Here is a 25,505-nt window from a genome sequence, read left to right as displayed (position 1 = left end):
GCATCATTCTAAGGCAAATCATAAACCTTTACGCACAAATTTTGACTTTTTTGGTGAGGGTTGACAAAAAAAAAATTGTTCTCTTTATGAAATAGGTGTTTGTTTCATGTTGTTTTGTAATTGTCTCAGAGCTATACTTGAGAGGGGCAGACCACTTCTGTAAGAACAGAACAGAAAAATGGGCAAGTTGGTAAAGCTTCCACCTCGTAATATCATAAGCACTGTGTTTCTTCCTTGTCGTTTGTTTTATTTTGTGCCATGGTTGCAAATGGACTTCTGCTAGAGCGTAACTTATACATTGTTTTGTTTCATGCACTTTGGTTTGTTTTTCTGCACATTTAATCTAGGCTTTAGAAAAGCATTTGGCCCGCATTCCATCCAAGCAAGTCCAAGTTACCGAAGTTTGTGCGGTAGGTGACAATTTTGGAATATATTCAGTTTTGCAGTTATGCAATAAAGCATATTTCACATGCTTACAACCTTATAAGCATAAGAAGTGTAGGGGCTAAAAAAATTTGCTGTCAAACATAAGGTAATGGCACATTTCAGTGCTCCTTCCTGCAGATCTGCACACTGTAATACATGCTTGGTCACCATCCTTTGCAGCCAAATGAAGCGGATGATGAGCATTGCCTTAGTTTGGTAAGAAAAGGACAAAGTTTTTTGGAGATACATCTAAACAAGGTTAGTTTTTTTTTGTTTTTTTTTAACTGGCTACCTGTGTGTTATGTCCATAGCTTTTACATAATTTAATGAACTTAAGTGCTCATAAGAAGTGCCTACCAGTGGTATTTAGTATAGCTTTGGTATTTAAGAATGCTCATGAGTTGGCAGTGGTTATTTTCTGATAGCCCTACTTGCACCAAGTAAACATAGTAGTAGTAATTAATGAAAGCGCACATTTCTTTAAACATACAAGATGATTATTTTAGTTGTTGTACAACTTTGTTATGGAAATCTATAGATATATTGCAAAGTGTATCACTGTAGCTGCACTGTGAAGAAATCCTGTTCTGGAACTACCGTATTTACTCGATTGTAACGCGACCGCGATTGTAACACGAGGGGTGACTTTTCATTGCGTCTATCAAGAAAAAATAAACCACGAAAGTAATGCGAGAAATGACTTTCTGTTGCGTCCAGCAAAAAAAAAAAAATAAAAAGAAGAAAACCGCTAAAGGAATGCAAGACCACCGCATGCATGAAAAAGTCACAGTTTCGCCCGAGAGGCGAAGCATCAATTGCGTTAGCAAATTAGTAGAGAGCTATACGGAGTAAGGATAGTAGTTTTATCGGCTGCATAAACTTGGACACATTCGCTTACTAACTGAATTAACAAGCATGGTGTCAGCATACACAAGCAAACGTGAGTAGATCACACTCGATGACCGCAGACAACCACTCTCAAAACGCTGGCTTGAGAAAGCGCGGCGACAGCAGCGAGCGAAGGTTCGTGCGGTGTATCGCTTCAATGGAAACTAAGCGGCGGAAGCACAGCGCATACAAAAGTCAAAGCCGTGTGGAGATCGCTTTCAAGATACGGTGCGCGCGACAGCCCGCAACCGCGCAAAGTACAAGTACGCAGAGTAGAAGCCGCACCCCCTCTCTCCTGCGCTGCCTTCCTGCTTTCCTCCTTTCGCGTGGGAGATTGAATCGCCAGTTCCCCTTGCACCAGATTGCGAGATACGCATTTGGTGCCGCAGCTAAACGTTGCCTCCCCTCCCTCCCACAGCCTTTCGCGCGATGGAGACTTCTCGTTTGCTCTCTGCCGTGCGTTCCCTCTCCAAGGGACGTGTGCCTTCACTCGCACATTTCACTTGTTCATTAGAATTGGGTGCATCATTGCACTTTTTAGACAACTTAAATTTCGGTATTCGATTGTAACTCGAGGATCGACTTCAGGTAGCAAAAATATGTGAAAAAACTCTCGTTACAATCGAGTAAATACAGTACTGTCACAAAGAGGCATTTACTTAAATTAAATGCAACAGTAACATTGTAATCAGCAACTTTGTTTATATTCAGGTTGTGAGCTGTTACCACACTAGATCAGCATGTTTTGCAATGTCCTCCTAGTATGAGCTATAAAATATTCATTATAAAAGCATCCACTAAACTTGCTAAGTATGCAGTTAAAAGCACAATACAGTAAAAGCTCGATGATACGAATCTCACGGGGTCACGAAAAATATTCGTATTAGCCGAAATTCGTATCATCGAAACACAAAACTACTGTCGTATCTCGATAATTCCAACTCGAAGGGGCCCGAAAATTTGTTCGAATTAAAAGGACGTATTTTCGAAGTATTCGTGCACCATAGCACGATGCACGAACGGTGCGAGTCGTGAAATATCGCGGCGCGCAAGCGCATAGCAAGCGCGGGCCACGAAACTCCCCACGCCGGCTAACGGTCGTTTCCCGATAACGACAGAAAACGAAGCTTCAGGGAGCGAGCGGGCGGCGCCGGCACACGGGTGCGCGCGGAGACCGTCGAAGGTGAGGGAGGGGGCGGCAGGGTAGCGGATATGGCCGCGTCAACTCCGCCGCTTCGGTGGCTCCCCTCGCCCTCCCTCTCAACTCCCTCGTAGCTCTCTCACCTTCGACTCCGTGCGCACATCTCCGTGCGCGCCCACCGCCGTGCTGGCGCCAGCTTATTTTAGCCGCCCCCTGAAGTTTCGTTTTCTGCCGTTATCGGGAAGCGAGCGTTTGCGGGCGTGGCAGTTTCGTTGGCCCGACTGTGCCTCCGCCGCTGCTTCCCTCTGCGCTGCTGCCGAAGCGTGCAAGGTCAACATGTGACTAGAAAATAGAGGAGAAGGGTTCACTGCCATTTTATCCGCGTGGCTGAGACGAGACGTCAGCACTAGTGTGTGCTAGAATACGGTTGTCTAGAACACTCTAGTCGGCACGTACACGCTTGTTCCGGCGCGATGCAGAAACGGCGACCTTGCAATTTGAGAGAGGGGGAAATTTCCGCCGCGGGTTCGGGTTCTTTTTTTCCCCCCCGTTCCTTCGCGCGCGGCATTGAGGGGTCTCTCCTGAGCTTTTGCTCTATGGCGGTGTCGGAGCAATGCCAGTCGGAGGAGCCGCCGCGTTATTTGGCGCGCTGCTAAGAGCATTGTCGGTACGCGGTATGTTCGAAGTAAGCGTGTTCGAATTAACGAGATTCGACTGTAGCTAAATTAAAGAGTCAGAGGTGAACTCGCTCAGGCACATGTACGTAAAAAGCATTTATTTCTTGAAGCGCCACCGCTTCAAACTCTTCGCGCCCAGTCGCGGAGTCCGCGCTGTCCGGCGCCGTGCCTCCGCACCAAAAGAGAAGGAGAGAAAGCGCGTGACTGCGCCCTGTTCTCTTTCGCGGCCGTCGGTGGGGCAGCGTTTATTCGTATCAACCGATGCAGGCTGAAAATCGATTCGTAACAACCGTTCTCTAGCACGTTGCAAAGTAATGGGGCTCGGCCGGGACCACAGAAAAATTCGTATCATCCGGAAATTCGTATTAGCCGTGATCGTATCATCGAGCTTTTACTGTACCTGCATCATATTTTATAAACTTGTGTTATTATTTCACTCAGTAGGCCATATCATCACCACTCTTCATTGCATGCGTACACTGGTGCAGTGCTAATAACATAGGACTTCCTCAGCACCTTTTGGAAGTTGGTGGCATTCCCTGAAACGAAAGGATTGGGAACCTCTGAGTTAGCAAATGTGTGGGTCAGCACAAAGTTTTTAGTCTGTCAAGCACAAGCTGTTTGTTATTGGCAGAATCTTGACTGTCCATGATTGTTGGACCTGGTTTGTAAGTCTCTTAGTCAGTCTCCTTCCCTCTCTTTCCTTCTGGCTTGCAAATAAACATTTATCAAGTTCGATATGCAGGGATTTGGTTTTATGAGAGGAAGTTAGCATGTTGCCGCCTTATATCATGGCGAGATTAGGCGTGCCAGCGACAAGTTCAATTATGAGGTGTGAATTGAACGCTATCTGGCAAAATTGTTTCTGCAGTGCAGGGATGGCATTAAAAAGCTGCAGCATGAATTAGCCTTGTATGATAACTGCCTTCATCTCTGCAGTACATAAACGTATGCCCTAAAGTCACATGATTTTTTTTTATTTAGAGAATACTGCAGGCCATCAAGAGGCCCTAGCAGGAGTGGATATAGATACATTAAAGTAATACAAGTATACGCGTACATACAATACAGCTGGATCAATACAATTGCACCAAGTACTATAACAACAACAAAAACCAAATAAGGCAGAAAGATTGGTAACAAAACGAAACTAAACGAGGATGCCTTTAAACACCTATAAGCTCTACAAAAAGGACCCTATAGTTAGGTTAGGTTATACAATCAGGGTAGTGAAAAGGTATCAAATACTGTACCAAAAACAAGGCAACAACATCCCAATAACAAATAAGCTTATAAGGAAACAAGATACCAACAAAGCAGAAAGAAAAAAAAACAAAAAAACACTACTTCCTATGTAACCATTTGCTCGATTATCTCGGTGCTGTGTAACCACGCCGATGGAAGAAGGTTCCACTCATTTACCGTGCGTGGAAAAAAAGAAAATTTGAACGCATTAGTTCTGGCACTGAAAGGGGTAAGGGACTCAGCGTGGCGACGCCTTGTTTCTCGGGTGAAGAGAGGCGATATGTAATCATCTGGATTTAAAGCTAGTTTCCTGTGCTTCAGCTGAAAAAGAAACTTTAATCTCTGAATCTTGCACCGAAGCTGCAATGTTTGAATGCCATGTTGGCGCAATAAGGTGGTCGGGGAGTCTGTCTGTCGATACTTTGAATAAATAAACCGGATAGCTTTCCGCTGGATCCTCTCGAGTGCATCGCTGTTAAGCTTCGTGTGCGGATCCCAAACAATAGCTGCATATTCAAGCTTCGGTCGAATAAGCGACGAATATGCTAACTGTTTTGCCTCGATCGGTGCTTGTTTTAATTTATGTCGGAGGAAACAGAGTTTGCGAAAGGAGGACACGCAAATGTTTGATATGTGTGAATTCCATTTCAATGTGTTTGTTATAGTTACACCTAGGTATTTGAAGTTTGTGACCTCAACAAGTGGTCAACCTGACCTGACTTATCCAGAACCGAGGCGAAACTATGAACAACTGTTGTCAACTGGGTGACTGTGGAGAGCCCCTTTCTAAAGCCATGTTGAAACGGGGTTATTATGTTATTATCGGCTAAAAACTTGTTTATGCACTTCGCGATGACATGCTCCAGAATTTTACAACATGACGACGTCAATGAGATTGGTCGATAGTTTGTTAATAGCATGGTGTCTCCTTTTTTGAAGACAGGAACGATTCTAGCAGTTTTCCAATCAGTGGGAATGTTAGCTGTTGACAGGGACACACGAAAAATAATGACAAAAAATTTTACAAGTATCTCGGCATACCAGCGAAGAAAGGGGTTTGGTATATTGTCAGGTCCAGGTGAAGATTTTGTCTTTAAATTAAGTAGCATAGAAACAACACTGGGTTCTGGTATAAGCGTAGATATTTCGTAGCCGTTTTTAAGGCTCCGCTGTAACGGTTCAGTTTTGCTAGAAAAAACACTGTAAAAGTAGTCATTGAACTTCTCAGCTATACTACGTTTGTCATCGATAGTCACGCCATCGCACACAATGCGATCAACTGACTTCTTTTTTGTGGAAAGGTATTGCCAAAACTTCTCAGGAGAATTTCTGATGAAATTAGGAAACGTGTAGTTGAAGTAATCGTGCTTAGCATTATAGATTGCCTCGTTCAACCTTGTGAGTGCCATTTGCACTGTGTTATTATTTGATTTTGCTCGTTTTAGTCTTTTAATTCTTCATTTGAGGTGCAGTATATCCCTTGTTATCCAAGGATTGTTTTTGCGTGTTTTTTAAATTTTGTTCGGCATGAAATTATCAAGACAGCACGCACACAGGCCCTTAAATGTATTCCACAGTGATTCGCCATCATGTCCTTGAAAGTTGTCTAGGTTATGAAGCAGATAATCCAGAATACTTTCGTCCTTAGCATGGGAGAAGTCTTTAATCAGAACTGGAGTGACAATTGTTTTTTGTACCTCGAGGGAGCACGTAAGAGACACCATACGGTTGTCAGAGATGCCTTCCTCTACAGTTATACTGTAATTTTCAATCGAACGGCTGATAAAGATAAGATCGAGTACTGAAGCAGAATTTATTTTGAATGCGAGTTGGTTGATTAACAATCTGGTGAATGTTAGCACTGAGCATAATGTCAGACACGTAATCAGCATGTTCACATTTCTCACTATTCGAGAATGGCCGATTCCAATCGACATTTGGAAGGTTAAAATCCCCAGCTATAATGATTCTGCCATTTTGAAAGCTTGCCACGTGATCACACAGCCGATGCCGAAATTCAGGGGGAGAATCGGGCGCACGATAAACTGCAATCAGCAATAAAGAGCGTTGCTGACATGATAACTTCAGTGTGATACTTTCGTGGTTATCAATTTGGTGCATCAGTAAAGCCGGTATATTTCTTTTCACAAGTATTGCAACTCCCCCTCCCCGTGAACGTCTGTCTTTTCGAAAAACTTGATGTGAGGGAAGAAAAACATTTTCGTCATCAATATCACTGTGCAACCATGTTTCTGTGATTACTATAACGTGGGGAACATAACTTAGAAGGATAAATTCAAGTTCAGTAGCTTTGCTTACAACGCTGTGTGCATTTATGTTTAGGAGCCAAAAGTCAGATTCTTGAGTCTGCTCTTGTCACTTTTCATAGGAGTGCTTCTCGCGGCTCGGCATTTTAACACGGCAGTTCTTGCTTTCGTCCCAATAATACAGATCACCATCGATCCGCAGTTTATCATGTGTAAGTGTTACTCTCTTGCCTTGTTCCTTTTCGCTTTTGGCGCTATTCCACAAAAGCTTTCTTTTCCTGGATGTATTGGGCGAATAGTCATTCTGGATGGATAACTTTGTTCCTTTTAGCCTTTTAGCTTATATGCGTTTTTCAGTACTTCTTCTTTTTCATTATAATCCTGAAAATATACTATCACAGGTCTCAGTTTACCCATCTTTCCAAGGTGGTGAATTCTTCCCACTTATCTGCAGGACGCGTTTAGCTTTTCGCAAAAAACCTCAGTAGCAACTTTCTGTTTCAGATCCTGTTCAGTCTCTTTTGAATTTTCAGGTACACCAAAGACAATAAGGTTAGAACGTCTGCTTCTGTCCTCAAGGTCAACGACCTTCTCACAAAGGAACCTAACAGATTTTTAAATTTCGTCTATGCGAGCAGTTCTCCTTTCCAGCTCAGTGAACCGGCAGTTAAATTCAGTAAATAAGTCCTGCAAACTATTCTGCTGGGTTCTCAGTGCTGTAACTTCAGCAACTAGTGTGTTCTGGCCTTCCAGCAACTGCTTTAGTATCTCCTGGGTAGTAGGGCCGGGATTTAATTCCACATCCCCGCATAAAAGTAGCATGCACACGCAAAACACTTCACGAGCAATGTCAATGCACCTCATGGGGCACGGCAAGACCACAAGGCCACGGAAGTCACTCCTAATAGTACAATAAGTTTCGCCAACCTGCGCAAACCAAAAAAGGTGCTCGTAAGACAACGTGCCGAGGATTGGTCTGCCGTGCCCACTGAAGCGAAGATTCTGCGATGCAGCTTCTATAGCAAGTGGATGAGACGTGAGCAGCCCAGGAGATGGCGCTCCAGCGATGCCGTCACACGCCCAATGGAGATTGTGGTAACACATCTCCGGCGCTTCCTGATCGTAGCTGCACGTGTCAACACTGCTGTTGTAGACGGGTAGATCCAGATGCGTGGCAATTCCAACTTGGAAAAGGAAAGCCTGTGCGAACCAAAAAAGGTGCGCGTAAGGCAACATGCCGAGGGTTGGTCCGTCGTGCCCACTCTGAAATGATAAGTAGTAGTCTTTACTATGAAATTATTGTTTGATGTTTATTCATGTACCCATTGCCAACCTGAAGGTATGAAATGATTTTCACTACATGAACATAGCCTTGTAAATCTGTATTGACTGTAAAGAATGTCTTGTCCATTTTATGCATTCATTATGCAAATAGCTTTGTTGAACCTTGTATTTTCATTCCTAGATAACATTTGTGGCCTCGCAAGATGCATTTGAAGGCAGTGGTCCTCCACCTGTGTTTGCAACATGGACATTTGCTGACTTTCAATCACAGTCAACACCTGTTGCTACTGGAAAATGGTAAGGAATTAAACATTATTTGTGATCACTATTGAAATCACTATGATCTGTGTTGAAATTGTGATCAGTGCTATGATTACTATGCAATAAATTTTTGAAATTCCTAGACAGTGTGCCAGAAAATTTTATTTGATGCTTCAGTATGAAACTATATTTAATGCTAGGCTCATGAAAATTATTATCTGAACAGCGCCTTTATTCTGACGACACTTTTGCAGTGCTGCTACTGTAACTTTTGATTAAACTTTCTTTATTCTGTAAATGCTACAGAATACTACTGTTGCCTGCAATGATTGTGCTTGTTCCTTGCTCATCCTCAGCCCAGAATTCAACTGCACTGCTCGCTATGCTGTTGCTGTAGACCCAACCTTTATAGATTACCTTCACAAGGTATGTATGCCTGAGCTCATCACCTGTGTAAAAATCAAGATTGACTTAAGGTGTTCTAGCACAGTTATAGGGGTGAATTCATCTCTGTTTTTATGCACAGACTTCTTCAAATAAAATGTGCATATGGCTATAGGATTCAAAGGATTCAATAATTCATTCATTTCTGCAATTTATCCATGAACAGCAAGAGGCTTTGGGCAATGGTGCACTTCTCTGAACATAAATGGGAAGACAAGGATCAGCAAAACAGGCAGCACAGTAATGTAAAAAACGTGCTTGAAAATTCTAAATCAAATAAAATGGCCTAACTTGTTCAAGGGGTAAGCAGTGAGAGCTAGAAATGTCAACTTTGACATGTAAACTATTTGCTTGGACCAAACAATGTGTTATTGGGCTAGGTGGGGTTGGAATTATGTATTCTGAAGACTGAAAAGTAAGTTGTTGGATGAGTTCGTACATGTTGAAAAAATGAGCATCAAAAAAGTATGAAGACAAGAAAGATGACGGAACAAGTGCTCATCCCATCATCTTCCTTGTCTTTATACTTTTTTCGTGCACATTTTTCCCATTCATGAACATGGAAAACTCTGCGATTGCGCAAGTTTGGTCGAGGCACAGTGAACACTAAAGCTAAGGTTAGCTTCTGACAGGAATAGTGATTATGACTCACTTTGAATAAAAATAATGTTCTCCTCTCTTCAAGAAATGCAGCATTGAACATATCCAACACACATTCATCATCATCATCAGCCTATATTAACAGTGGGGCTGTTTGAGCCGAACGTTAGTCCGTAATGTGTGAACAGAAATTGTGGGCCGATCCTGGTGGTCGTGCAGAAAGGGTCCAAGCGTAATGGCACATACCCCTGTGAACTAGCGAAGCTGAGCCTGGCTAAGCCTAGCTAAGCATAGTTGGGACTACTTAAGCTTAGTCAGTCATCGATAGCCAATCAATAGTTAATTGATAATTGATCAATAATCAATAAATTCTGGAAAATGCTGGGGAAGACTTGGTAGTGCTTAGCCTAGCCCAAATACATGGCCAATACCTTGCGATACCAATCAATAGCTAATTGATAATTGATCAATAATCAATAAATTTCAGAAAAGGCTGGGGATGACTTGGTAGTGCTTAGCCTAGCTCAAATACGTGGCCAATACCTTGTGATTGCCAATCAGTAGCTAGTCGATAATCAATCAATAATAAAAAAAATTAAATTATGGGGTTTTACCTGCCAAAACCATGATTTCATTATGAGGCACGCCGTAGTGGGGGACTGCAGAAATTTAGACCACCTGGGGTTCTTTAACGTGCACCTAAATCTAAGTACACGGGTGTTTTTTTCATTTCGCCCCCATCAAAATGTGGCCGCCATGGCCGGGATTCGATCCCGCGAACTCGTGCTCAGCAGCCCAACACCATAGCCACTGAGCAACCACAGCTGGGGCCGATCAATAATCAATAAATTCTGGAAAATGCTGGGGATGACTTGGTAGTGCTTAGCCTACCCCAAAAGCCAGGACTAGTTAGGTGCCCACCAGCTCCTCTGTCTCTTTAGCATTGCGCCTCCAGTGCAAGCTACGCAAAATTTTTTTATGTCCACTGCAGGACAAAGGCCTCTCCCTGCAATCTTCAGTTATGCTTGTCTTGCGCAAGCTGATTCCAACTTGCGCCTGCAAATTTTCTAACTTCATCACTCCACCTAGTTTTCTGCAGTCCTCGACTGCGCTTCCCTTCTCTTGGTATCCATTCTGTAACCCTAATGGACCACCAGTTATTCATCCTAAGCATTACGTGGCCTGCCCAACTCCATTTTTTTCTCTTAATGTCAATTTATTCATAGTCTTAGTAAATGCATCATCTTCAAAGCTTAATTATCATACAGCATACAGTCAAAACATCTTTTGTTCATACCTTGTGTGCTTTGTTCTATGAATGAAACATTTTTTTCCAGTGATCAAATTATCATTGTTACAAGCCACAGAAATGCATTAATTTTTTTTTTCATTCTTGCCATTATTTTTTATTTATTTTATTTAGGAACACTGTAGCCCTCACTTGAGGGCCATCAGTAAAAGCTCGTTAATTCGAATTTCGCGGGGACGCCCATTGAGTTCGAATTAAACCTAAATTTGAACTAACGAAATTCATTGAAAAAACAGCAGGAATTGAGACCGGGTTGTTGGAAAATCACTCAAAATATTTACTTGCGAAAATAATCCGTGATCACTGTCTGTTTCTCTTCTTTGAATGCGATCGCCATAGCCTTGTTTTCCAACGCGCGAACGTGGCAGAAAGCATCCTCTGCGTCTTCCTCGAAGCTGAAGAATAGACGCGCGACACGCATAGCCTCCATTAGTTCCAAAGCTGAGGGCCACGTGGGTGCATCATCCTCTTCGTCATCCGCACCTACATCGACGACGGGCACTTCTCCACCAGTCACCTGTGCGATGATATCATCGTCGGTGATTGTGCCGCAGACCGCTGCACAGCGATCTGCATCGACGTAGTCGTCGAAGGTCACGTCCTCCAGCGCATCCCGCAATCCGGCAGGAATGACCACGGCCTCGCGCTCGTCGGGCTCGCAAGCTGTGCCCTCATAGGTCACACAAAAGCCACTGTGGCGGAAGCAATTGGCAACAGTTGTTGCCGTGACCTGATCCCAGGCCCGCACCAACATATGCAAGGCCGTGAGCAGCGTCACATCGTAGCGACACGGCACCGAACGACTTCGTAGCTCTGACATACACGAGGCCTAGCGACTGAATGTGCGGCACACAAAGGACACGGAGACTACGCAGACACGTCCGGCACGAACCACCACACGATGCGAAGAGCGAGCGCAATGACGACAGTGACGCCGCTGCGCTCGCGCTATCTATCGTTGAGCCTTGAAAGCTTGCGGCGGCAGTATAAAATACCACCACGCAGTGGCGCGCAGTTCGAATTATCGATAGAGGAGCCGATGCGCGCGTGAACTAACGAGTTGGTTAACCCATAGACGCCTATATATTGTGGCCGGACCATGACCATCAGTTCGAATTAACCCAAAAGTTCGAATTAATGAGGTGCGAATTAACGAGCTTTCACTGTACAGGAGAGGAATTGTCAAAGAAAACATAAATATAAATATCATCACTGACAATACAACAACATAAAGCACTGTGAAACACAAATTACAGGGAAAATGAACTAGGTATACACGTGTAAGAACTGTTAGATATACAAGAAATAACAGAGAGCATGATCAATTCTTACGTATCCCGTTGCCTGTAATACAATTCTAGTTGTGTATAAAACTCTTTAACATTTTGCGCTGTTACAGTGCAGTCCGGAAGGCCATTCCATATGTCAATACATGAGGGAAAGTACGAGTGTTGGAAACCATCAAGGCGTGTTTTATAAGGTTGTATATTGGCACTGTGGTTTAAACGTGTTAAATGTGTAACATTGTGTTGAAAGCAGTGAGAAATGTATTGATTAATAAATAATTCATTTTTTATGCATTATACTGCAGCCATATTGAAGGAGATATTGCAGGAGTGAGCAATGCAGAGCAGAAAAGTTCAGCAAAAGGCATCTGCTCAGAACCTAAACAAATCTTTGTATAGGTACATCCAATAACAAACAGAAATCATTAAAAGAGCATATACTGTAACAAATGTGAACCAGAAATAAACAGAACATGACTCAATGCGAACAACTATGGCTAAACATTCATTTAAAGAAAGTGACCAAATAGCCCCAGTTATGGTATTCCAACTGTCTGCTATGTGAGGTAAAAGCGGTTGGCTGTCAACCAGCATTTATAGGTTAAATGTGGTACTAGCATTTTTGAATTAGATGTTATGTAGTGTGTAGGCATATTGCACACTATGTAGCCACCTTCCTACTAAAAGAAAGAACAAGTGCTTTAGATGTATTAATTGGCAGAAATTTTAGTCCCACCAATCAATGACGGAGCTCATATATTTGTGAAACAATTCACAATCACAAAAAAAAAAAAAAGACACTAGCATAGCTCCTTTAGAAGGAAATATGAAGAAAAGCTAAATGAATACAAAAGGCCAATGCAAATGTGGTACATAAGTTTGTGCATACTACAAGGAGTGCAAATATAAAAGATAAATAGCATTTCATCTTTGGGTAAAAGCTAGTGCATGTTGTTTTGAAATGCTTTTGTTAATACTTCCAATCGTTCTATTCCTGGTGCTAGGACAAAATGGTCGAGTTGTTCTAGTTCACTGATTTAATTGAAGGAGTGCATGGCGGAAATGACAAGTATTAACAAAATGTGACCTGCACTTTTTTTGCTTGAATGTTTAGCATGGCCTGTGTCTTTTGGTAGGATTCTGTCCAGATTGAAGTTCAAGCTGTGCACGGGGCTGACATCCATAGCTTGGGCACCTGCCAGATTGCTTTGAGGCCTGCACTGCAACATCCGTTCAAGTGCAACTATGCTCAGGCAGCACTCGTTGGCAAGTTCAGATTCAGGATTGCTTATTTCTGCTTAGAATTGGCTGGTGGAATATTGTGTGTTTTATTGCTTCGAAGTAGCTTGCATTCAATGTGATGAAACACAACAATATAGGAAATGCTGAGAAGAGTGGCTTGGTGTACCTCATGGTCCGTGGAGTTGCAGTGTGTGGACCATTGTTGTCTGCTGTTCTTTTTTAACCAAGAAAATTTACACCTCCTTGGCTATGTGTTTTGGGCACCCCATGCCCAAGTAAAGGTAGTGCAGCTGGCAATAACTGTACTCACACTTGTTTAGTACTAATTAGAACAAAACAGTTTAATGTATGCTTGTAGCATGCACTTACTGGCAGGCCAAAAATGACTCTGATGTGAGACGTTCAAGTGCACTTCTCAGCACATCTCGTTTGACCCAATCAAGATTGCACAGGAATTTTTCTCTACAACTGGAAAGAGCTTGGGAACATGCAGGCTGGTGTCACCATCCCTTCTGCCCTTCCTCCCTCACTTATAGCTCATTCTTGGTACATGACCCTCAGCTTTGACAGAACAGAGAGCATAATGCCGGCCATATCATTTTAGGGCAATTTAGATGTAAAAAAAAAAAAAAAGAACTCTGTATAAGAGCAAGTTGTTGGTTGCCTATGCAGGCAGTACCTGGAAGGTTAATGCTTCAAAGGTGAGCTCTGCCTTACCTGGCCAAATATAAAATGTTGCAGTCGAGTGCACTAGATGACAGATAGTACTGAGGCACATTGTTACCAGTGGCTTAGATAGTTTAACTCTTTCCCTACCATGCATGGCTTTGGGTTGTCCACTTTTGTTTGTACCTCTCCCCCAATAATTAGTTGATATTGTGCACTCAAACTCATATGCCTGTGTGCCACCAAAAATACAATGAACCCCTCCAAGCACGTCTACTTCCTGTCTGTTTGTAAACAGCATCATTAACAAATGTTCATTGGTGAAAGTGTCTTATCAGGAAGAAAAATTGCTTGACAACTCCACTGTGATTTAATGAGTGCATTCTCACAGCACAAGTAGTGGGATTGCAGTCGAGAACTGGGCCCAAAATGCAAATTTCTGACCATTCTTTCTAGCAAAAAGAACAAGTGAGTGGATCTGCATGAGGTGTCAGTGAAGTAAAATATTTTCACAATTTTCGCTTCAAACTTTCACATTCAGATATTAACGGTATGTCAGCTTGTTGACAATGAGTAATCGACGAAATGAGACATAGAGGAGAATTTAATGCTTGTATCTCCATGGTTTCACTCTACATCTGCCTGCCATGAGCTTGCACAAACTAACAGTGATTTTGTGTCTCTGCTTTTGAGACCTCTGAGAATTTTCAGTGAAAGCAAAGGAATTGAGTGAGAAGTTTATTAAAGAAAGGGTTTGAAATTATCATCATGTACATAATTAAGGTGCATCGGACAATTTAAGAATTGCTTCTTCATGCTTATGCTACTACTGCTATCCCTTGACCCGGGCTTCTCTTCTGCCCTCTTTATTACTGGTCACCATGTTTTTGATTGTTGATGGCACATGAGAGTATAACACTCATCCGGTCAGAGTCACATCATGTGATAATCTGAGCTGTTTGATCACTTGTTTTCTACAAATACCATATTATCACACTGTTTGGAAGAAACATAGAAAAGGAACCTGAAAACTAACATTGAAATAAGAGAAGAATATTTGTTTAAGAAGCAGCAAACACACTTATGATAACTTATGACCGATAGAATGCACAAGCTTTCAGGAAATGAAATTTACATTTTAGTTAAGTTCACTCACTAGCTTTTTGCTTGCATTTTCAAATATGGTTTGCTAAGATAGATTTGCTATAGGTAATTAAGTTTGCTGAGATAAACTTTTTGTCTTGCTGTCTTGTGTAGCAAATACTATAGTACATGTGAGGATCACTGGACTTCTGTTTGTTTGATTTAGGTTTTGCATAAATGATTTCAGGGGTCCAAGATGAGCAGCACAAGCACTTTGTTGGAACTTTGAGCTATTGGGTTCGCTTTTTACCTGCTGCGGATCCAGCCAGAAGACTGTTAGGCGTAAGTTTATTTTACTCTGAAATGCACTTCATTTACACATACTGAAACTTGGATTTTTGCACGTCGTTTTTAAAACCTGAAAACACGTACGTGAAGCCAAATCGTTTTTAACATCCAACTGCCTATATAGCACTCACGGGCATTCCATGTTGGTAAAGACTGCTTACTGGGTCACCAAGCCTTGCAAATAAGGTTAATTTTTCTTTCCCTTGTTTCTTTTGTTATGCGTAGCATAGGTTTGTGCTTCTGGCTTTTAGCCAGCCTGTCAACAATCACCACCTGTGCCATCATGCCATGGCTTCTGCTGTAAGAGGCGTGGCACTTGAGCCAGAGGGCCTCCTCGGACAGCACATAAAAACGCACAGCAGCTGAAGGAGGGAAAGAGCTTTGGCAGAATAGGAATGAGGTAGCGAGCAGCAGCCCAGGAAAAGATATGTGCTCTTTGAAAATGGCAGGCAAAAGATGGAGCACCTAAAGAAGCTTGAAAGTAAGCAGCAGTTACGAGCTAGAAAATTGGATGTATGTCCATCCGGGGAATTCTTTAAAATTTGCAGAAGTTTGTCACAGCTTGGGAAGTTGAGCGATTTTCGAGTGCGAGCAGGTGGCTAATGCTCATATAGCTGTGCACTTATTGTGAGTTTCAGACTTTGCAGTAGTAGTAGAGTTATGAGAATCAAAGAGTCAGTTGAATCTGGATTTCTTTCTTTCCTAAATGATTTTATTGAGTTATTCAAAATATGAAACCAGCTCACAAAAGATGAGGACAAAGACGAAAAAGGCGACAGGACAAATGCTGGACTTACATCCAACTGTTTAGTTTATTCAGAGGAAACCACAAACTAACATCTCATGCATTTGCCAGGCCACTTTAACCATATCTGACTTAATCAAGGTTGAGGTGTTGCTCTAGATACTTGCATTCTTTATCAGTGCACGTAACGGACAGCGTAGTGCCACATTGTCTGAAGCTGTATTTTAATTTTTTTAAGTGCGAAGCACTTTAGGAGCCCGGGCAGCTGCCGGCGTCGACGTCCGTCGCGCGTGGTCTGTCGTGATCACCCTCAAAAACAAGTGCTCAAAACAGGGTCAAAACAAGTGCAGAATTGATCAAAACCGGTTCAAAATAAACAAACATGATTCAGAATAATTTAAAAGACAGGAATAATCAATCATTAAGCACATGAATTAGCAGAAACTCATTAAAATCGGTTACAAAACCAAGACTGGTACCAGCGCAGCGCAAGAGAGGGCGCCACCACCCCGCAAGCGTTCGATTGCTCCTCCCTCCAGCGCTACTCCAGCACTGGCGCATCACTGCTTCGCACTTCCCCAGGTTTCACGTTAGTGGAGCTGCATTAGTGTTGGATTTGAACTACACAAGCGCAGAATTTTTTATTGAAGTATGCTTCCAGAAGTTTGCATTCCAGAGTCGTCCTTCTATTTCGCATCACATGCACACTTTAAATACTCATCATCATTAGCCTGTAATTTCTTTTGAACAAACTAACAGTTGTAAGGTTATTCTAAACATTTGTCATGTTGCCTTCTTTGTCTCTGACCTTGTCTTTTCTGCAATGGTTTTGTATTTTGGATAATGTGGCTTGCCAAGAGGCCAGTGACACACACTACTAAACTGTTTCATTGAGGTTCAGTTCATTCCTGCTTGTAGTTAGTAACTTAATCATTCACTACTCTGTCTTGCTGGTAAATCATTATATGAAACAGTGTTTGAGAGACACTGTCATCAAATATATATTTTTTTTTAACCTCTGGGTAGCATGATTTAGAGTAGTGCAACAAAAAATTCCAGGAAAAATAGGGGCAGGAAAGAAGGATCGCAACACAGCCACTTTTGTCTTTGAAACTTCTTTCCCCCCTCTTTTTTCTCAAATTTTTTTGCACTACCCAAAATCATGATGTCCCTAGCGAAGCCTTTGAGCCATCCTTTCGCTTATAGAGATTAGTGTAATCAATCATCACTCCTAAATAGGGTCAATCTTTGTTAGATTTAGTCATGAATTAACTCTTTTATTGCCACTAGTACTAATAAATGATCAATTTGAGTGGTCTTGCATTATTTTATTTTGCAAGAAATACTGGTCACAGCATATAATCTTTTTTTTATATTATAGCATAATAGCTTGACTTTCGAACTGAAGCAAAGAAAACGTCAGCAGGGGCAAGCCTCTCGCTTTCTGAATGTTGCTTGCACACTTCTGATTTGCCGGTGCCACGCTTTCGTCAATGGTTGTCAGCACAGCGAGGCAGTAGCACAAATTGAACACCACCTGCTTAGTGACGTAAGAGGCGAACCAAATGTTCAGAAAGCAAGATGCTTGGTGATCTCGCCCCAGATGAAAAGCTTTAGAACATTTATTTGGGAAATTTTAGATGAAACATCCTAAAGGCATGAACATGGAACAGGAATAATTTACACAAAGCAGAGTTGGGTGGCCTGTACCCATCCTGCAGGCTCGATAGAATATGGGCTTTTAAGGAGTTGGTCTGAGCCCATGCAGATTTGTGCAATATGACAATATGTCACATTATACATTTAAGCACTTCCCCTTGCTTCTGTGGCAGTGTCTCATCCACAGTTGTATGCCAGTGCAGACATCTTGTTTCTTGCACCTCTAGAGAACCTCCATGACTTTGACTTATCCCATTTTTGTAAGCCATGTTCCACTCTAACCACCTGGCTTTGCTTAACTTCTTTCACTTCACTGCTGTTTTCTGGCTGTCTTGCGCACCATGGTGCACACCATGACAGGTCGCAAGGCGTTACTGCTCTTAGTGCTTTTACTTTGTCGATGTCACGGTAGTTCAGTTCAATTGATTGTCAGTTTTATAAAGGGAATGATAGCTGATTTGAAACCAGCTGAAATACCCCCTTTTCTTCAGTCTTTTATACATACTTTACTTTATCATTGGCACAATGCCATGATGATACTAATTACCAGGAAGGCACTACAGGAATGACATACAGCAAGAGCACTGCAATTAGTGCAGCTAGAAAGTCATTTTTAATAGCTATTGCCATAAAAAGAATCATGTAAGACACAAGATAGCACAAAAAATCTGCATCCAAATACACCTAAAAGCTTTTAAGCAACAGTTGTGGCCACAAATTATTCATTCAAATTTGAATAATTCATCCCAATTTGTTGGCTGGCTGTGCTATGACATATACTTGGACTTGCTCAAGGCAACAGCATGCCAACATGCCACTGTTCTCAATGATCTTCGATGTACTGCCACTTTTAATGCGAGAGGATTACTTGGCTCATTGTGCGACGCCCCTGTCATCAGAAAGTTGTGGCAGAAAAACGGTTCACAAATTACGTCAGCTTCACTAGCTAAAAAACAAAAAAACAAAAACAGTCATCACAGTGAGGATTCGATCCTCTGCACCACCGCCACTGCTATCGCTCCATAGCCGAGCGTGCTAATCACTGCACCACCGTTGCAACAGGCGACAGTGAGGAATATCTTCGAGCCTGTGCACGTGGTTGGGCTCTGCCTGACGGGCAATACACTAGATGGCAGAGCGAGCGACTGCGGAGTGAGCATGGCGAGCTGCAGCCGCTCGCTTTGTCTTTCGCGTTGTCCGGGGCCTGCAGACATCCGTCGCTAGTGCCCATGGACAATGACAACAAATAAGATGCAACACGCTTCAGGTACCCTTCGGACGACGACTACATCCCCCAAGAGTGTGAGGTGGAGTTCGCCTACAAACCTGATGAAGAAACGTACTGTCAACACCATGGTGCCACTTGGAAAAGTACTGTCATCGCTTGGTAAAGTGGTGTCATCGCACTGAAAAGTGGTGTCATCAAGAAATAGCACTCAACGCAATGTGTGTGAAACACTACTTTAATGAGAACTCCATAAATAAAACTCAGCTGAGAGATCGCAATATGGCCAGTTTGTTGTCTTGCGTTGTTGCGACCTCATAAGCAGCAACATTACACTCGGAAACGTAACACAACAGCACTAAACTCGGCAACATTTTGCCCAACACTAAACTTAGTGAATAACTCAGCAACATAACTCAGTAACATAACTCAGCGACACACTTAGTGACAAGTAATGCTCTCGCATTTATACATGATAAGAATTGCTTAGGTGCCCCCATAACTTTTTCTTTGAAGCTTGATTCAAGGTACGTGAAACACCCTATTGCTATATAGTACATAGACACCTGTGTCTCCTTCCACAAGCATTTAAATTGAACATTTCTAGCTTTCAGTGCCAATGTCCCCACCCAAAGAGTTGCCTCATTCTGGACATCAAAGCAGAAAGCAGAATGGAGAGACAGCCAAAGCTATGTACAATGAACTTAAAGTCAACATTGCTCGCTGCACGGGGATCTCATCAAAACAAGGTATTGAATTCACTTTATGTTAAGTGATAGCTTTTGTATTCTCAAAGGGAACATTAATTCGTGCGTGAAAATTGTCAGGTTTTCGAACCTTTTTAAATCAACAAGTCTGTTTTATAAAAATTGGCATGAGTGTAATATTTTTTTTGGGGGGGAGGAGAGGGGGTAGCTACCATAGTTGCTATGACAAATGCATTTTTAAGTAACTAGTGTGTGTTAGTGTGTGCGCTAGTGTGTTAGGCCTGTCTTGTGTTAGGCATTCTAAGGCATTGTGAAAACATGAATGAATACTATAACTTTATTTGAAACGGTGTGAATGCTTTCACTTTTAATGAAGTGTGTTCATTTGACGCTCTAGAATCTTGAAACATAATGTCAGCCAGTTTAATCCTCTAATTAATTGAGACCACACAAGTTTTGTAGTGCTTTCATTGAATGCAAAGCAGAAAAAATATAGCTAGAGGTATAACATCTATTTTATTTTAAATAAATGCAGATTCTGCTAACGTTTAGGGTCCGACGGCATAGACTGGGGTGAAGAGTTTAGGGAGGGGGGGGGGTTATCTGAAGTTTTAATTATGTTCTGCCTTGTTACAGTTTTGTTTTTATTGGCACATAGCTATTGTCCCCGACTAGATTGCTAAAATAAATTGTATTTCCTTGCTGATAACTACTCATATTTAATTTTGTTGCAGTTTACGTACTAATATTTCTTTTGTGTCGTTACTAACCAGGAGTCCTAGTACAGTCCTTGACTTTAGACCCTTAACTTTCTTATATATTTGCTTGTGTACCTTTTGCTTTTGGAAATAATATACAAAATTTCATTTATCATTTTAATCTATCATTCCTCAGCAGCACGGACAACCCTAGTGTTCAAGCTTTTCTAACTTGAATAAAGGGCCTCTTTCTCCAACTTCAGTAGCAGAAAGATAGAAATTAGTGATATTGTGTTCGTTGTTTTAAACTTACTGAATGATAAACTGCTGAGCTCGAAGGTGTTCATATTGATATTGGACCAATTTTGTGCAAGATGTTCCATCATTCTCCTGCCAGAGTAATTTTTATTTATGAATATGGTGATCCATCTGGCCTATCAAATTACTGGCTGGTGTCTAGTCTCGGTATATTTTGAATAATATTTTTTTCAGAAATTTCACTTGATATAAGTCCTAAAAAAAAAAAAAAAAGTTCCTAGAAAAATATATGCTTGTATTGAACCTTCGATTAGCCTGTGGCTACAGGCGCACCTAGTGTTTGCGTACTTTTTGCAATATGGTGAATAAGTAAATTGATTAATTGATTGATTTTTCACTCCAGCACTACACAAATGTATGTGAATGTTTGCTAAAGCCTTGTTTCCTGCAACTACAAATTGAATCACAGCATGTTGTTTTTGACAAGCACTTAATAGTGGTGCCAATGTTGTGGGCCGCTGTGTTAGCGCCCTCAATCCAGCAATAATACAATTACACATATATGCACAGGAAATATCATCATTGTAGAGTGTAAATCTTGATGACCCTATCTTCATTTTAGAATGAAAAACAAAAAATGAAGGGCATTACTTTTCTGTCAGCTATAGCTATATCTTTTGTAACAAGTCTGGCTTTCGTTCCCAGGACACCTGCGGAAGAGCTTATATTGCTGCTATCAACTGTGTGACTTTCCCGAGCAACAGACTGGGTTTGCTACTCCTGTTGCTAACAGTGTTGATTTTCATCACATTTGCACATTTCCTGTCAAAACGGACAGCCGACTTCACAAAGAGCTCCTTTCACAGGTTAGACTTCACATGAAATCTGGACACTTTCCTCTGATTGCTTATGCTCTTGTTCTCTTGTTCTGTGGATACTATAAGCTGGAAGCCATTATTTATAAGCCAAAAGACTATGCATGGTTAACATGGTAATGAACAGTTATCTTCTTGCTCAGGTGGCAAGGTTGTGTTTATATGGGCTGGTTAGTACATGGCTTAGGCAAAACATTGAGTAACTTCGTGTAAACTGGCCACAGAAAAGAGAGACAAATGCCTAGTGCTTGTTCTTTTTTTCTGTGTCCAACTTGCATGCTGTTTTGCATTAGACATGTGCATCTAGTATAGTCAATATCAGATTTGTGCAAGAATGCTTTTTCTATATTGAATAGGATCTGGACACATGCGACCATCATAATTATTATAGGTGATGACTTGAAAGAAATAGTGTGCATCTTATTACTGAAGCTGTACAGTTATTTCACAGCATTCAGTGTATTATAGTCCAGCAGTGTCAGCCTAAGGTTTTTGTGACATATGGATTGTGTGTGTGTTTTTGTGTCATAGATTGTGTAGTGAACAGTGTGTACACTCTGTTCACTATGTAATCTTTTCATTCCCACTCAATTGGACAATGTTCTGGCTTCCTTTTCACCTGCCTATTTCCTTATAATTATCCAGTTTACTGTGTAGGTGCCCGCCAGCTTGAATTATATCCTAAGTTTTTTTAACAGAGCTGGCTACATTACCATTTATTTGAGAGCTCTCTCGTGGAAATATTTTTACTTGTACAGCAACAGGGCAGAGCAATTTTTGTTTCAAGCTTGTGTTCAATGAGAGAGAAAAAAGTTTTTACATGATGGAAACTTGTGTATGCAGAGCTTGGTACTATTATTGTTTGACGAAGAAGATACTGAGCCTGGTTCTTTTGTTGGAAAAGCATCTGTGCCCTTGTCTCCACTGGCCAGGGGGCAGGCAGTGCAAGGGCCTTTTCTATTATTCAGTGTAAGTATTTACAGTTTTTACAACCTTGTTGTTCTACAGTATCCACAGCCAGGACTTGTAGACTACTTCCAAGTTTCCTTGCACAGTGTATACAAATCTTCCCTCCTAGAATGTGCAAACCATCATTATTTTGACATAGAAAGGTGTATGTCAAACGTTTATGCGGTAGTAAGAGCAGCACTGTGACCCGCAAGTAATGATAAGCCTGAAATTCAATCTTTGGCTTAACATAGGCATGTATTCTATCTTGTCTTTGTCCGCATATCATGTACTATTTATGTCAAGTGACAGAATATGAAGCCGTAGGAATCAAAGAAGTTAATTGTTATGTGTAATTGAAATGTAGAAATTAAAAGGTATAGGAAAATGAAAAGATAACTTGCTGCAAGTGAAGACCAAACCTAACTAGATAACTTGCCACAGGTTCGACCCCACCTGTGGCAAGTTATCTTTTTGCCCAATTTCATTTCCCTTTACCTGATTATTTCTATATTTCAAGTATGCATAACAAGTAACTTCTTCTATGCTTTCTGCATCTTCATATTCTGTCACTTGTAAAGGTTGTGACTTAGAAAAAATCAAGCCCCTCAAATCCCCTTATTCTTACTGCTCAGTGCTACTCTTATGTAACATAAACACCAACTAGCTCAAGAAACTAAACAGTTATGTATGTTTTTTTTTTGCTTTTTTTTTTGCATTATTAATACTTTGGCAGTAAAACATGATTTTCATTTTTCAAAAGCCCTGGGGTGAGGATGCCGGCTCTGTGGAATTAGAAATTACTTGGGAGCATGAGTACAATCCTCCAAGAAAGCCTGTACCTAGAGCAAGATCGGTAAGTTTCTGCCTGGTGATGTTTTACATGGATTATTATGGTGTGTAGATGCATGTGTGGCCCGGTCATGTGAGAGCCGCTCTGCCAACTTTGAGTGAAAAAATTGCCTTCAAAATATTTTTCGCGTCTACATGTGCGTAAATTGCACCTCTGACATTTAGGGTGCCGAGAACTGTCTTGCTGTCATGAAAGAAAGAAACCCAAGTCGTACGTCGGTGTTATCTATCCCACCCCATATTAATCTGCACAGTGGTTTAGTCTGATAAAAAACACAGGTTAACTTTCATAAGGAAATTGTTAACTGAAAAAAAGAAAGTATTTATTTGTGTAGTGACCACACTCTAACTTTTTTCATTTTCATAAAATTTTGAAAAAAAGAAAGTACAGCTATCATTCAAGTTTATGCAGTCCTTTATATTTTGGGTTGAATGAATTGTTTGATGTCCTTTAAAAGAAGGTTCACTGTGCCGCTGCAAATTTTATACCACTTAATAACAATAGTGTAATAAACAGATATCTTTTGCCATTTGCTGCTTCAAAAAAATTAACACGCTTGTGGACCACTACAAAAGGCTTTTTTTAATGAGTAAATGCTTTGTGTAACAATCTAGTTTTTTTCTATCCAGATTAACTATTTCATGGAGCTACCATGACAGGCGAGTGCAGAATACAGTGACAACTGAACATTCGGAAAGCACTATGCTAGCTGGCAGGCCCCGCGAGGGAAATGATTATGTTGAGTGCCAGCATTATTATCACACTTATTACTCCATGTGGTCATTTGGATTAGATGGGTGCTATACCAATTGAAGCAACCTTCGGTTTGCAGATGACATTGTCCTGTTCATCAACAATGGGGATGAATTACAACTAATGATTGAGGACCTTAACCTTGAAAGTGTAAGAGTGGGGTTGAAGATTAATATGCAGAAGGCAAAGGTAATGTTCAATAGCCTGGCAAGGGAACAAGAATTCAGGATCACCAGTCAACCTCTAGAGTCTATAAAGGAGTATGTTTATCTAGGTCAGTTACTCACAGGGGACCCTGATCATGAGAAAGAAATTTACAGAAGAATAAAATTGGGTTGGAGTGCATACGGCAGGCATTACCAAATCCTGACGGGGAGCTTACCAATGTCGTTTAAAAGAAAAGTGTACAATAATTGCATTCTACCGGTGCTAACATATGGGGCAGAAACTTGGAGGTTAACAAAGAAGCTCGAGAACAAGTAAAGGACCGCACAAAGAGCGATGGAATGAAAAATGGTAGGCCGAATGTCAAGAGACAGGAAGAGAGCGGCGTGGATCAGAGAGCATACTGGGATAGCCGATATTCTAATTGACATTAAGAGGAAAAAATGCAACTGGGCAGGCGATGTAATGCGTAGGATGGATAACTGGTGGACCATTAGAGTTACAGAATGGGTACCAAGAGAAGGGAAGCGCAGTCAAGGACGGCAGAAAACCAGGTGGGTTGATGAAGTTAGGAAATTTGCAGGCGCAAGTTGGAATCAGCTAGCGCACGATGGGTAATTGGAAGTCGCAGGGAGAGGCCTTCGTCCTGCAGTGGACATAAAAATGGGCTGATGATGATGATACCAATTGAAGCACGCTAGAATGACCCCATTAATGTTAGCTTGAATGGTAGGTCTTAGTAACTGATGTTTTAATTTTTGTTGTCTGAAAGTAATAAGCTACCATGTGACAGCCATACTGTATTCTTGTACAGGATCAGGTTGTCTTGTTTCCTTGGTCCTGGAAGGGGGATTGTAGTTCCAAGTTTTTAAACATCGTGTTATGCATTGTGTTGCTTCTAAATAATGTTTAAGACATACAACAGTATGTTTTCTTTTCCTGAAGTAAGGCACTGCTCCATAACTGGGGGACTTCAATCTAAGTGCACTACAGTATTTTATAGAAGTTGAAATAAGTTTATTTTCTGTTATATAAAAATGATTCGTTGAAGCACTGGAACCAATTTTCACCTATTGCTTTAGAAGTTTAGATTTTCACTTGTATTTTGAAGGTATAGTACAAGCTTTCATTCATACTGCTTTCTACATTTTATTTTTTCAGAAAAATGAACTAGCTGTTCATAAATCAAAAAGAATGCCATCAGCTCAGTATCGAGCTTCTGCATCACGGCTGTTACAAACCAGTGATATGACAAAGGACCAGCAGCATGCTTTGAGGCCACAAGAACCAATTATCAATGAACGCAAAAATATTTTGGTATGTGTTTAAAAGGTAGCTAATGGTAACACACAGTGCATGTCATTGTGGTTAGAGCTGGTTACAGCCAGTGGTGGTGCATATATGTGAACACAATAGATGCTTTAGAGATTATTCTGCATACTATAACACTTG

General features: G+C 41.3%; 1 protein-coding gene across 1 annotated transcript in view; it reads left to right on the top strand.

The window, feature by feature from the left end:
- LOC119435954 (protein fantom-like) overlaps positions 1 to 25,505 on the top strand; it is a 77,684-nt gene that overhangs the window by 30,321 nt on the left and 21,858 nt on the right. Inside the window, exons 16-26 of the mRNA XM_049672980.1 lie at positions 348 to 410; positions 607 to 684; positions 8,110 to 8,225; positions 8,546 to 8,615; positions 12,965 to 13,094; positions 15,067 to 15,161; positions 19,404 to 19,545; positions 21,165 to 21,325; positions 22,178 to 22,303; positions 23,046 to 23,138; positions 25,215 to 25,370. Coding sequence (XP_049528937.1) covers positions 348 to 410; positions 607 to 684; positions 8,110 to 8,225; positions 8,546 to 8,615; positions 12,965 to 13,094; positions 15,067 to 15,161; positions 19,404 to 19,545; positions 21,165 to 21,325; positions 22,178 to 22,303; positions 23,046 to 23,138; positions 25,215 to 25,370 — 1,230 coding nt within the window. The remainder of the gene's footprint in view (positions 1 to 347; positions 411 to 606; positions 685 to 8,109; positions 8,226 to 8,545; positions 8,616 to 12,964; positions 13,095 to 15,066; positions 15,162 to 19,403; positions 19,546 to 21,164; positions 21,326 to 22,177; positions 22,304 to 23,045; positions 23,139 to 25,214; positions 25,371 to 25,505) is intronic.

Source organism: Dermacentor silvarum, chromosome 1, assembly GCF_013339745.2.
Source record: "Dermacentor silvarum isolate Dsil-2018 chromosome 1, BIME_Dsil_1.4, whole genome shotgun sequence".
Taxonomy (NCBI): domain Eukaryota; kingdom Metazoa; phylum Arthropoda; class Arachnida; order Ixodida; family Ixodidae; genus Dermacentor; species Dermacentor silvarum.
Note: the sequence above shows the minus strand (reverse complement) of the source record. Positions and strands in the feature narration are given on the sequence as shown.